At 40.8% G+C, this 12,021-nt stretch overlaps 2 protein-coding genes and 1 long non-coding RNA gene across 4 annotated transcripts; 2 read left to right on the top strand and 1 right to left on the bottom strand.

The window, feature by feature from the left end:
* The first annotated feature begins 247 nt into the window (after positions 1–247).
* Positions 248–3,127, top strand: LOC113140513 (low affinity immunoglobulin gamma Fc region receptor II-like). Its single transcript, XM_026324371.1, has 5 exons — positions 248–289; positions 608–874; positions 1,281–1,523; positions 2,036–2,179; positions 2,909–3,127. The coding sequence occupies exons 1-5, from the start codon at positions 259–261 to the stop codon at positions 2,965–2,967; spliced, it is 744 nt and encodes a 247-aa protein (XP_026180156.1). The 5' UTR covers positions 248–258; the 3' UTR covers positions 2,968–3,127.
* On the bottom strand, positions 705–10,952 carry LOC113141997 (uncharacterized). Its single transcript, XR_003296891.1, has 4 exons — positions 10,849–10,952; positions 10,559–10,604; positions 10,374–10,458; positions 705–829 (listed from the first exon to the last, which is right to left on the bottom strand). It is a non-coding gene; the product is annotated as an uncharacterized LOC113141997 (long non-coding RNA).
* On the top strand, positions 5,770–10,967 carry LOC113140702 (low affinity immunoglobulin gamma Fc region receptor II-c-like). 2 transcript variants are annotated; one of them, XM_026324650.2, is made up of 5 exons: positions 5,770–5,818; positions 7,597–7,848; positions 7,966–8,211; positions 9,741–9,875; positions 10,396–10,967. In XM_026324650.2, exons 1-5 carry the CDS (start codon positions 5,788–5,790, stop codon positions 10,446–10,448), a joined length of 717 nt encoding a protein of 238 aa, XP_026180435.1. In that variant the 5' UTR covers positions 5,770–5,787; the 3' UTR covers positions 10,449–10,967. The 2 variants fall into 2 exon arrangements, with proteins under 2 accessions (XP_026180435.1, XP_033181591.1); XM_033325700.1 differs by lacking the exons at positions 9,741–9,875; positions 10,396–10,967 and adding an exon at positions 8,449–8,904.
* Positions 10,968–12,021: the final 1,054 nt, after the last annotated feature.

The raw sequence follows: 12,021 nt of genomic DNA, 5'->3' as shown, positions 1-12,021 counted from the left end.
TAAATAGTTAGATATTTATTGTTTTATTTTTACTGCTTTCAGTTTCACCGTAATATGATGACAGTTGCATTTACAGTTTGAGTGACTGGCCAAAACAATCACCTGAGGGAGGTTTTATGGTTTGACTTTGAAGATTATATTTTGAATATCATACCAGCAACTACCATGATGCTCACGGAGAGACAGAGTGAGGGCGGAGTTTTTCAGAGGAAATGCAGTGATCAGGTTTGTCTGTGTGACAGTAGGCGGTGGGACAGGATGCAGTTAACACCGTTGTGCCTGATGCTGTGTGAGTACCAACTGACTTTGCAATTTGTGAAATGAGGTTTAAGCTGCTCAGACCCTCGGCCTGTGGCTTTAGGTCTTTCTTTTGGATTCATTCTGATATCTAAGTTTTTCCATTCTTTTCTCTGACTGTGTCCTCTCTTCATCATCCTGTTGGCCCCTTCTCTACTTTTTATATGTTTCTTCTTTCATTGTTCTGTTTTTTTTTTCTTTATTTTCATGCTTTCACAATTTCTTTTGCTTCTTTATCTTCTTTCTTTCCTAAATTTTTCCTTCCTTCCTTCCTACTTAACATTTTTCTTTCCTCCTCCCCTCCCTGCAGCCTGTCTTCGGGTCAGCCCCGACACGTCTCAGTTCTTCAGGTACGACACCATCTCCCTGCGCTGTGAAAATCGGCTGAACTCCACCGACTGGATGGTGAAGAGGAAAACATTGGCGGGTGGGGTCAGATCCTGCTCCTCCGGCTGGGGCTCTTCTTCCTCGGACTCAACCTGCACCATCTGGACCATCTACCCGACAGACAGTGGGGTGTACTGGTGTGAATCTGTAGATGGGAAACAGAGCAACAGTGTCAACATCACCATCACTGGTACGAAACACGTGATGATATTTAAATACTTAAACAAATAGTTGGGGATTTTTCAAGTTGGTGTCAGAACAATACTGACGTATCTTTATGTACGTGAAAAAAGGTCTTAGTCTTAGTCACTGACCCTGATTGTTTCCACTGGGAGAACAAATGAGGGACAAGCTCCACAACTTCAGTTCTGTGCAAAAGTTCATGCCAAAGGTCAGTGTAGAGAATAAGAAGTGTAAGACCTAAGAGCTATGCTCACATAGATAAAATACCTCAACATTTTTTGTGACACACTAACTTGAAAAATCCCAAACTGTTCCTTTAAAGCTGCATTTAATAAGGCAAATAATCAAGTTTTGGAACCGCAGAATACGGTTATAATCATCATCAACAAAGTCGGTGTGTTTCTTTTCCAAAGACCGGTCTGTGATCCTGGAAAGTCCTGCGCTCCCTGTGTCGGAGGGATCTGCGGTGATGCTGCGCTGCAGAGCTGAGACGAACTCCAACCATGTGTTTAATTTCTATAAAGATGAGTATCTCATCGGCAGCAGCTCCACAGGAGAGATCACCATTCACAGTATTTCCAAAGCTGATGAGGGACTCTACAAGTGCAACATCTCTGGTGGAGCAGGATCTGAAAGCAGCTGGCTGGCTGTTAACGGTGAGATAAACACTCTTCGTTTTTCAAATTTACAGTCCAATCCATAACAAACAAGGCCTGAATGAAGGAAGTGAAGATTTGTCTTCACAACAATTATTTTAAAAGAAGAATATTTATAATAAATATATAGTATATATTCATCAAGAATAGACTTGATAGTTTATGGTGAGAAACATAAAAAGCATATATAACTGTATTTAAAATAAAAGCAGAATACCTTTGAGTTGTTCTTTACTTTATTGCACATTTATTTTAGCTTATACTGAGGTTACATGACTTATGTAACAACCTATTGTATATTTGGTTGTTTAACCTGAGTTATCCACACATGGTTTGATACTATATAAATAACTTCATAACATTTAGTGAAATCCAGTCGACTTCCTTATTTTGACCTATTTTGGCAAATACATTTTTATTCCAAAGAGTTGAAGTATAAACAATGAAACTATAATAAACTAATAATTTTTATTCATTGAATCTTTTTTGTTGCCGCCTTTTTATTTTTACAGCTTCGCTTCCCCCTTCATCCTCATCCCTACCCACATCCTCATGCTCAGTTTCTGTCTTCAGACTGATCCGTCACCTGATGGTGGGAATTCCTTACCTGCTTTCCACCATCTTACTGTACATCATATACAGAGACAGGAAGAGAGGTAGGAACAGTCCAAAGAGGCAATCTTGCTTCTACCAGCTGATATTAGAGAATCATATGAGGCTTTCAGTTAGCTAAGCTCCTTTCTGTTTGGTCTCTAAGAGGCTTGTTTACATTCTCCATCATCTTTTCACACCTGGGTAATTCTAACTGCTTTTTGAAGAAATAACGTTAGTTAAATACATTCAGGTGTCGTCTGCATAACTGATGATTTCAGGGACTATGTGACACACAGCGTGGTAAACAGAATTACTCTTGTATATAAATATTTACACCCGATTGGCTCAATTTGTGTCAAACCAATTCATCACATACTCATCTCTAAGTAAGTTAAAGTGAGTCAGTGAGTCACTCTTTCTGAAGTAAAGTGAAAGTGACTTTTATGGCCAAGGATGTTGACCCATACTTGTGCTCTGCATTTAACCCACCCAAAGTGAACACACACCCGGAGCAGTGGGTGGTATCTAGTGATGGTGGTGTTCACATATTTTCCTCAGTGCCAAAAGCAAGTTAGCATTATTTATCCAAACTTCAGTTATTAAAGTTGGGACAGGAAGTGCCTGCAGCTGTTGCAACATGAGTTTTGGTGGTACAGATTCACCAGAATGAAATAATGAAAAAAGAAAGAAGACTCCAGCTCACTTCCTCCATGCAAACATTATATTTCTCAAAACATGCTAAATCATTTTCATTTGAAATTAACCACTTTTTCTCTCTCTTCCTGCTGTAGCTCCGGCGGTTGCAGAAAGAAGAGACAGCAATTGTGTCATCATGGAAATAGTTGTATAACCTGACAAGCCAATAATAAGTAGCCAAGAAATCCCGCATTTTTGTACTTTCACACCAGCACTGAATTAACTGCAGTATTTCGTATTTGATCGCAGCAGGTTTAATCATTATAACCATTTTAATCTATTTCTAGCTGCATTAATATCCATCCATCATCTAGACCCCCTTAGTCCTTAACCAGGGTCTCAGGGACCTGCTGGAGCCTATCCCAGCTCTCTTTGGGTGAAAGGCAGGGGTCCACCCTGGACAGGTCCCCAAGTCCATCACAGGGCCACATAGAGACAAACAACCTCACACACTCACACTCACTCCTATGGGCAATTTAGAGTCACCAATCAACCTGACATACATGTTTTTGGACTGTGGGAGGAAACCAGAGTACCTGGAGAAAACCCACGCAAGCACAGGGAGAACATGCAGACTCCACACAGAAAGGACCCTGATGGGTTTCAAACCAGGAACCTTCTTGCTGCGAGGCAACAGAGCTAACCACTCATCCTGCTCTCTCTATAGATACATTAATATAATCTAGAAAATAATAAATTGTGATTAGATTAGTTCTTATTCTTCTATGCTAATGTTAGTTCACAAACGAGGTCATATAGCAATAACAATAATCCTCCTGTTTGACAAAAATTCAAATTATTATTTCCACTGTCAACACTGGACTTTTTCTGTCTTCCTTAAAGAAGCTTTGTTCTTTGTTGCATTACTGTTGCTTGGTGCTCAGGTCTGAAAAGTTAAACTGTGTTTCTTTTCTGTTCTAAATATGTATATAAAGCTTGAGCTTCAATAATAAATCAAAAGGCTCGGAGGAGTGTGTCATCATGTTCAGAGCATCCCTAGAGGACACAGTTCACTGGTGATTCAGTGAATTTATTAAAACTGAAACTGGGGGGTAGGAAAAACAAGAGAAGTGGGAATTAAACCCTTGACTGTCCCCTATTAATGATAGTATGTGCCCACACTGTCCTGATTGTTCTAGCAGATACAAATCAAAAAGAGAGATTTCCTTATGTACAGCTCTTTGGTCAGTGGTGAAAGAAGTACTTAAGTAGAAGTACCACGCTGTGAAAATACTCTACTACAAGTAGAAGTCCTGAATTCAAATCCTACTTAAATAAAAAAGTGTCTATTATAAGTAAAAGTACTCATTGTGCAAAAATCTGGTCCCTGTGATTGTCTGTGTTACATCCTGTTCATCGATGTGCGTGCTGATCTTAACTGCAGTATTTGTTTAAGATTGGACCAGTTTGAAGTACTTTCTGTGGATGACTTCACCTGCAGCAGTGTGTCATAGTCTACAATACTTAATAAATATTAAATATTGTTGTTTAGTTGTTTAGTAAGTGTCCCAGTACGTCATGAAAGTGTGAGTATGGCACAATAGTGTGTTAAATTCTGCTGCTGAGTGTAAAAAGGAAGTAGCTGTGTGCTCAGATGTGTGTTATTTCTGTGGTTTGTGCTGGTTTTGACGCTGTGCGAGATTGTGATGTGTTGTGTTTTTTCCATTTTAACTTCTACAACATGAACTTTAATCTGCAAACAGGAGAAGCTCGCACACAGCTTTGCCTCTATTGTCAGTGTTTCTATTGGCTTTTCTGTGTGTGGGTCAGTTGTGGTGAATCTATTTGCACTGAAACTTGATGAGTCTTTATTTCTTAGAAATGGGAACAAAGAAAGGGTGCTGTGCTATTTGAAACCCACAAACAGGCCAGCGGATGTGCAGTATTAAGAATGACTCCAACTTCAACTGAAAATGTTAACTTGAGATCACTTCAGAAACAAGCTCAGGCCCGAACTGCTCTGGAAACGGGTAGTTTAAGCAGGTGATTCTGCTGCTTTGAACTCAATCAGCACCTGAGAAAACTGTCAACATCAGTTCAGATCAGTTTTTGAATAAGTTGACTCACCTTGAGCCTGAGGGACCAGAGTGTTTCTTCTTCTTTTCCCTAAGGAGGCGGTGAAGATCTGGTGCTGCCTCCACAGCCTCGTCGTGACACTAACAGCACTGGGATGAGAGTGTGTGTGCACTGGCACAGTATGAGGACAGGTGGCAGCAGGTAAAACTGGGTGTGGAAGCAGTTCATGTGCCAAAGGGGGCCTACAAGAGGCGGCTGCAGCCAGAATGTACACTCTCCTGCAGGCTCTGGAAGTCACACAGCTCAACCTACCATTGCTCCAGGAATCACATGGATGAGAGAGCTGAAGAACTGCAGAAAAAATGCTGCTGAACCTGCAGCTCTACTAAATGTGATGCAGTGTGAATGAGGCACAATGAGATTCCAAGTGTTTTGCCTTGGACCCCACATCCCCAGAACTAACAGTTTTAACCATCTGAGCTGGTCCCTGCACCAGGGCCATGAGTGTGGAAAGGGTAAACATGCAAACAGTGAATATGGGTCCCTTCAAATATAAACAGTCACAGCAAAAGAAAGAGAAGGTTAGTATTGTTGATCTGTCAGGGTTTCTGTTCGGGTTAATTTAGGTGACTTCATGTCCTGTTTGACAGAAATAGTCCAAAGACTTAAAAACCCGTTTGACTTTTGACATGCTGGACCAGCAGGATTTTAAATGCATACAGTGAACCCTGGATAAAATATTTTTAAAATTGTTTCTTTTTTTCTTTTTAACCATGGTCTAAAACGTTTCTTTATTTTTGTTTATTTGTTTGTTTTTTTCAGGGCACATGAACAATGATGATCTCATCAGGGTTTTTTTTTTTTTTAATCTCTATATTTAAAGGTGTTAAAACAGTTTCCTCCTTATTTGATGTAAGAACTGAAACGGAGCAAAACGACAAAAGAGCGTCAACACAACATGGATCTGACCTCGTTCTACCCACTGCTCTGTAAGAAATCTTCATTCTGTCTAACACTTTTATTTAATGAACTTTGGTTCACTCATTTTGATTTATGGTACATCTTTGATTTGGCTGTTGGTGGTTTGGATCTATTTGTTCTGGGTGGAGACTGCAGCCTGGGCAATAGTCACACAAACTTATATAAAAATCTGTTTTTAAATTCAGATCGATCACTTTGTATGATGATTGAACAATGGTTAAGTTATAATCCAGTTTATTAATTGTTGGTTCATCTGGTAACAAGAAACTAGTCAATAGCCATAGAAAGAGTCTGGTGACCGATGCTGCAGCTTTGTCTTACAAACTGAAAGCATGTCCCAAAATTGAAGTGAATTTTTAAAAATTGAATGGTTATATTCTCATAATGTTGCTGACAGCATCAGCAGGAACCTCAGCTCCAGACATCTGAAGCTGTAAAGACTGTAGAGAATAAATGAGTGAAGAGCAAAATACTTCTAATTGTGTTACAGAGCGACTATGTTGGTACGTTTAGTGTCTTTTTTATGCAAATACAACTACAACACATACAGCTATGTTGGCTATATTTAGCAACATAGCAACATGTAAAGTGCAGGGCTTCAAACTGCTGTATTGGTTTTGTTTATATCGCACAGATCAAAATAATAAAAAACGGTGCCTTTCGAGGGCTTCCAGTCTCTCCTCCTCATCTCATGTGGCTTAGGTAGCTCTTCTTCCTCACCTGGCCCAGACTGCCTCACCTCCTGTCCCGCTAAATTCCAAAAACTCTATAGTCTGTAAGACAGTCAGTCTTTAACTCTGTAAACAGATCCTTCAAAACACTTTCCTGCAATCAGACTAATGTCCTAGAATAAAGTAGCTTATTTTAGAGATGGTTGCAATCTGCAGTCTCACCACTAGATGCCACTAAATCTCACAGACTGTACCTTTAACCCTCAGGGGTCAACGAACGCATCGGTGCATTTTGTGCCATCTTCTGATAATGCCGAAACAAACTTAAATTACTCCGTCAGTTTTGATCGTACTGATAAAAGCAATATATCATTCAAATCTGTAAAGGGTCTAGTTTTAGTTGTATACCATCGTAATAACAACAAATCACTGTGCTTTTGTAAAATAAAGGAAGCAGACAGGGTGCTCTCTGTCTTCTCTGTCTCTGTCATCTCTCTTCACAGACACAGCGAATACTTGTCTCATAAAAATAAGAAACATATGGCTAGAAAGCTGGAAATGTTTTCTTTGAAATGAAACAATTCAAGTCGAATTTTTATGTCTTTTTATGTAAACTGTATTAAAGAAAGGAGCGGCAGTTTCTCCTGTCTCACCTCATTACAGCTAATGTGATCCTGCCTCGCACTGAGCGAACTGTTCATATGGAAATAATGTAGCTTTTCACTAACCATGCATAAATGCTGTTTTCTCAAAAACACAATCATCATGTATGAACATGCTACTCACATAATGTAGCCCAGTTTGTGCTGATTACAGTGTTATCAGACTGTTGCCACTAATATGTTTAAAAGCAACTGAAAAAGGCACTAATGTCAGGGCATGTCAAAACTTGTCCAGGTCCCCAAAACACCCTTAGACCCCAGCACAAACATAGACGAGGGTGCAAAATAACTATTGACCTGACATCACATGTGCCAGGTGCTAGAAAATCTTCTTCTACAAAAAGTGATTATGGTCTGACATCAGCTCCAGTGTTTTTGTTCTTAATGAAACACAAAAAGATCAGTTGCCAGAACAAGATCCTCTTTTCCATTTTCTCTTTGGACCATCTGCAGACATGCTGAGCATCAATCCCAACAGATCACAGTTCTTCAGGTATGATTACATCTCTCTGACCTGTGCACCCAGCAAGTGGACTGTGAAGAGAAACACGTCGCAACGGACATCTCAGACATGCAATAGGGACTTTGGAGCCCTGCAGCAGTCTTCCTGCAACCTGATGAATGTGTATCCCTCAGACAGCGGTGTGTACTGGTGTGAGTCTGAGCAGAAGCAGCGCAGCAACATTCTCAACATCACAGTCGCTGGTACTCTACAAATAAGCTTTTTGTTTTTACTGTGTTTACACTATCTAAACAAAGATAGCATAAATCAGTTAATTAGGGGTAATGCACCTAAATAAAATATGGTCTTTAATATTCCAGCTGGCCCTGTGATCCTAGAGATGCCTCCACTCCCCGTGACAGAGGGTGATGAAGTGGTTCTTCGGTGCTCCTTCAAGGAAAAATCCACACCGAAGTCTCCTTCGTTCTATAAGAACGATGTTTTCATTGGAACAGAGTCTGAAGGAAAGATGATCCTTCCAGCTGTGTCAAAGTCTGACGAAGGTTTCTACAAGTGTCAACACCCCACAGAAGGAGAGTCACCACAGAGTTTCCTGGCTGTCATAGGTGATGTCCTGGGGTTTAGAGTTGCAGACAATTATCTGTGCAGAGATCCACATATGACATGAGACAAAATACAGTCTCCAGTCTCCCATCTACCCTTGTTTTCATGTTTACCTTTCAGGGAAAAAATAAAGCATGTTCCACAGTTTTATTTTTAATTTCAGAACAAACAAGAAATCAGTTCTAGGAACCATAGAGATAGTTGCCAGCTTATCCATCCATCTTCTTCCGCTTCCCCGGGTGGTGGAGGCAGACTTCCTTTTCCCTGGACACTTCCTCCAGCTCATCCGGGGGACACTGAGGCGTTCCCAGGCCAGGCGAGTGGCACAGTCCTTCCAGCGTGTCCCGGGTCTTCCCCAGGGCCTTTTCCTGGTGCGACATGCCCAGAACACCTCCCTCTTCACCGCAACGGATCAGTACATCAACCGCATTTCTGCTGCCAATGCACCGATCCGTCTATCAGTCGCACACTCCATCCTTCCCTCACTCGTGAACAAGACCCCAAGATACTTAAACTCAGGGCGGATCTCATCCACCCCCGGTGCCTTGCTGAACTATCTCAGTGACAGCTTGAGTAATGGATGGATCAGCCCTTGACCTCCCAGCCTCTGCTTCCTCTATGGAAGACTCGTTGGTGGGGTTGAGGAGATCCTCAAAGTATTCCTTCCACCGTCCAACAATATCCCCAGTTGAGGTCAGCAGCTCCCCGCCTCCACTGTAAACAGTGTTGGCATAGCACTGCTTCCCCCTCCTGAGGCACCGAATGGTTTGCCAGAATTTCCTCGAGGCCAACCGAAAGTCCTTCTCCATGGCCTCACCGAACTCCTCCTATACCCGAGTGTTTGCCTCCGCCACCGCCCAGGCCGCAGCCAACTTATGTTATTTAAATTTTCCTACTGGTAGTGTGAATGCGAACAGAACAAAGGCCCTTAAGGTTTGTAGTTCTTGAGTCCATTCCGCAGTGGGGTAGTTCCTAGAACTCAGTCTTAGAGCTCAATGAAAATGAGAAATTCTTCCAAGAGTTCTAAGAGCTAGGATGAGGCTTCTTGGGACCTGGGTTTGGGATCACAAGCAGGTGAAGTTTTTTTTTAACATTAGACCTTTAACAAGTTGCTTAGATCCCATGGCAGTAACAACAATTCAGAAGATAAAGTAAGGGAATTGTCCAGTGTCCAGTGGTTTCAGTAAGTTAGCATTTCCTCTGAGGCAACATCCAGAACTCCTTATGTAGAAGATCCATTGATCTATAAAGGAGAACCGGATGCTGGATCACAAGACTAACCCCAGTCCTGTCCTCTGTAAGGACCCAGAGATATGTAAATTGCATCTGAGCCCAGCACAGTTTCTGACAGAAGATGAAACAACCAATCAGTTTGCCTGATATACATGATGCATTGCTGAGCTTTGGGAGCAATGCACATCCAGTTACCCATAACCCCCTTCTCTGTCTAGGTGTGTAGTATAAAGATCTTTGACCCACTGTGAACATTCATGTATCCAAACATATTGAATTTGTTGTGTCTTCATCACAGTCAAACCTCAGGGTTCTCCCTCTACTCATCCTCCATCCATGGTGGTGACCAAGCACATTTGTATCGTCCTCCTCGTCAGCCTCTATATCATCATCTTCATCGTGTGTCTATTCCTGTACTGCGTGAAGGCTAAAGGTAGGACCACTGCTAAAAGTCCCTGCAATAATATCGTCTATCGATCCTTGTATTGATGATTCTACGTGTTGGACCGCTTCACCCGAGACCAGTGATGTGGGGCACTACAAGATCAGTAGCCTGTAAAATCATTTACTGTTTGTCTGAATTCTTGGCACATAAAATCAAAAATGGGTTTTTCAGCATTTTCTCAAGCTGTTTAACTTTGCAGGACTTGAAGCGAAAGATGAAATAATCAAAAAGTTATGAGAAAGAATGTTATTATAATCTCTCTCCAAACAAGTAGCCGTATTCATAGTTTAATTCCAATAGTAGTCACTAAGTCTCCTTGTCTGTTTCAAATGCAGCTCTAATGAGAATCACACGTGCAGCACTGAGAACAATAACCTGTAAAGGCCGCAAACTCTGACATACGTGGCAGGGAGAGGCTGTTTATACGTTACTATTATATGTTTAAATCTTAGTTAAAAAGAAATGAACTGACGACAGGACACTGACCTGGTCTCTGCTCGTTCTGCAGTTCAGGCTCAAGCTGAAAGGAGAGAGTCTGTGCTGCTCCCAGTGAACTGCTGAATCCTGTTTCCTGCTGGGACCAAGGAGACGAAGCAGCAGAACAACAGAACAACATTATTTAACCAGTATTACTATCACAGCCAGCTGTTCCTATTTCTCTATCATCTCACCTTGATGCTTAAGATTTAGATGGTTCACTTAAACATCTGCATGTATCTGTAAAATGTCAGATTCGTCAAAAAGTTAGAAATTGTTTTTTCCACTTCACAGCTCTCTATAAATTACCAAAGATATAAATCCTTTGTTTATCTTTTTTTTTTTTTTCGAACTAAGATGAAGCGAGGACCTAAATGCAGACAAGACAGCAGACACCAAAACTGTGTAATAACAAAAACACAAACGGGGATCACACAGTCATAGTCCACAAGTACACACAAAACACAGTGAGGAAGCTCCATACCAGGGGTGCCCAATCCTGGTCCTGCTTGTTTTCCAACTATCCGTGCCCTACCACTGCCGATTAACTGGATCAGGTGTTCAGGACAAGCAGGACAGTGGTCCTCGAGGACCAGGATTGGGCACCCCTACTCCATACATATCCACCAGAAGACAGCACAAAGTACAAAAACCTAGGACACCAAACTAGACAAAGCTGAAAACAATCAAATATTAACAAGATAAAGTTAACACAGGAAAGGAAAACACTAGGAACAGGAAATATCTTCAAAATAAAAGACACACACCAGAAGTGAACAGATATTGTATCAGCTTGTACTTATTCTAGTGCATCCATGTTTGATAGATTTAAAGAATATTTTATCTTCTATTTTGTCTTTTACTATGTTTATTCTTGATTATTTTTCATTTATTATTTTAAGATATTTTAAAGGATGCTTTTATCTTGTTATGTTTCTTGCATTATGAAAAGCACCGTCAGCTGCGCTTGTGTATAAAAATGTGTTATACATATACAGTTGGCACAGTTCAGGGATGAAAACACGAAAGTGACACAGTAAATGACAGTTTCAGCAGTTACAGCGAGAATATGATTAGAATCCAATTATCACATCAGCATCATCCTCATCAGGATTGCAACTGGAACCCAGCACATTTTATGAGACAACCTTCTACCTACTGCTGGTGAAAACTCATATTTTTTTATTATTCAGTACCTCCATGGTTCGACCACTTGTGTGCAGGGCTCAGATAAAACAATATAACAAGTTTCAAACACCAATAAACATTTTGTGCAGTCAACAGATGTGCAGGGAGAATCAAGAAGCTAAATATTTGTTTTGTGACTCTTCTTCACAAATTTTAAATTTTGTGATCATATCTGTAATCAACACTCATGACCATATCTGTGCAAACCCAAAAGTGTGATATTATTAATTAAAAAAGGTACCATCAGGTGTCGAGGATGTTTTTTAAAATCAGATTCAAAAGAGGCATCAGGGGACCCATATGTGGGTGCTGTGTATTTTTTCACTTGTACAAGCTGGGACAGGAATTCCTAAAGATGAAGCTGTCAGTGATGGGATCAGTGCAGTAAAACAAGCCACACCTCCCACCTCAGGCTGGAATAAATAGCCTGAGGTCAAACAAAATAAACATCAGATGTGATGAAAACCTG

Source organism: Mastacembelus armatus, chromosome 18, assembly GCF_900324485.2.
Source record: "Mastacembelus armatus chromosome 18, fMasArm1.2, whole genome shotgun sequence".
NCBI classification, from domain to species: Eukaryota; Metazoa; Chordata; class Actinopteri; order Synbranchiformes; family Mastacembelidae; genus Mastacembelus; species Mastacembelus armatus.
This window is presented reverse-complemented; position numbering and strand designations above follow the sequence as displayed.

Coding starts and splice junctions, on each gene's coding strand:
- LOC113140513 (XM_026324371.1), top strand. CDS start 259: ATGCAGTTAACACCGTTGTGCCTGATGCTGT. Junction 290..607: donor ACCGTTGTGCCTGATGCTGT/GTGAGTACCAAC, acceptor CCCTCCCTGCAG/CCTGTCTTCGGGTCAGCCCC. Junction 2,180..2,908: donor ATACAGAGACAGGAAGAGAG/GTAGGAACAGTC, acceptor TTCCTGCTGTAG/CTCCGGCGGTTGCAGAAAGA.
- LOC113140702 (XM_033325700.1), top strand. CDS start 5,788: ATGGATCTGACCTCGTTCTACCCACTGCTCT. Junction 5,819..7,596: donor CTCGTTCTACCCACTGCTCT/GTAAGAAATCTT, acceptor GACCATCTGCAG/ACATGCTGAGCATCAATCCC. Junction 7,849..7,965: donor TCTCAACATCACAGTCGCTG/GTACTCTACAAA, acceptor TTAATATTCCAG/CTGGCCCTGTGATCCTAGAG.